General features: G+C 62.4%; 1 protein-coding gene across 1 annotated transcript in view; it reads right to left on the bottom strand.

The window, feature by feature from the left end:
• Positions 1–682, bottom strand: part of LOC104624847 (disintegrin and metalloproteinase domain-containing protein 19-like) — a 9,393-nt gene extending 8,711 nt beyond the window's left edge. The window contains exons 1-2 of the mRNA XM_010292315.1: positions 587–682; positions 141–336 (exon numbers count right to left, since the gene is read on the bottom strand). Of these exons, the coding sequence (XP_010290617.1) occupies positions 141–336; positions 587–682 (292 nt within the window). The remainder of the gene's footprint in view (positions 1–140; positions 337–586) is intronic.
• Positions 683–870: the final 188 nt, after the last annotated feature.

Below are 870 nucleotides of genomic sequence, written 5' to 3'. Positions count from 1 at the left end.
TGGGGACAGCATAACCCCTCCATCCACTACCTCCAGCCCCACGGGCAGGGGCCACGGGGACCCCAAGGGAAGACACAGCGCTGAGACTCGTCGTGGGTCCTGCTCCGCAGAGGGGTGGCAAGGAGGCCGGTGGGACTCACCTGGTCCCCAGAGCTGGACGCACTGCTGGTGGTGGGTCATGCACATGCCGTTGTTGCAGTAAGCCTCGCCATAGGCGCAGGACGAGCCGTCCAGCAGGTACACGTTGGCCGGGCAGTAGGGCGAGGCACCCGTGCAGTATTCGGGGAGGTCGCAGGATCCCGCTGCTTCCCTGCAGGTTGTTCCAGCCACCTTTAGCTGCAGGAGGAGAGAGAAGCATCAGCACTGAGCGGCAGCAAAGGGCCCAAGCCGGGATTGCTGCTGCCTCCGGGCACAGCTCGGGGCCACAAACCATCTATAACGTCCCCTGTTACGTGGGACTATATGGGGCTGTCAAGGTATAAAACCAAACTCCTGGGCTGGAGCCCAGCCACAGAGCAGCCGGCAGAGACTCTCCTGCGGACACGAGTTCACGCATAACCCTCCTCACCTGCCCCGGGGGGCTTACCTTGCAGCTCTGGCAGCAGTCGCCGTGGGCGCACTGGGCCCCCTCCTTCAGCGTGCAGTTGTGCGCGTTGCAGCACGGGTTGGTGCACTCCTGCATGGGGAGAAGATGACACCAACCAGTCAGTGATTCCATCCCTTCCCCACGGCTGCCCCCAGCCCCTTCTCCGCCCGTCGCAGCACTGTTCTTCTCGTTTTGCCGTCAGGGAAACTGAAGCGCGGGGGGGATGAGGAAGACCTGAGAACTCTAGGGCAAAGGCAAGAATCACAGAATCACAGAATCACAGA

Source organism: Phaethon lepturus, unplaced genomic scaffold (assembly GCF_000687285.1).
Source record: "Phaethon lepturus isolate BGI_N335 unplaced genomic scaffold, ASM68728v1 scaffold26948, whole genome shotgun sequence".
Taxonomy (NCBI): Eukaryota; Metazoa; Chordata; class Aves; order Phaethontiformes; family Phaethontidae; genus Phaethon; species Phaethon lepturus.
Note: the sequence above shows the minus strand (reverse complement) of the source record. Positions and strands in the feature narration are given on the sequence as shown.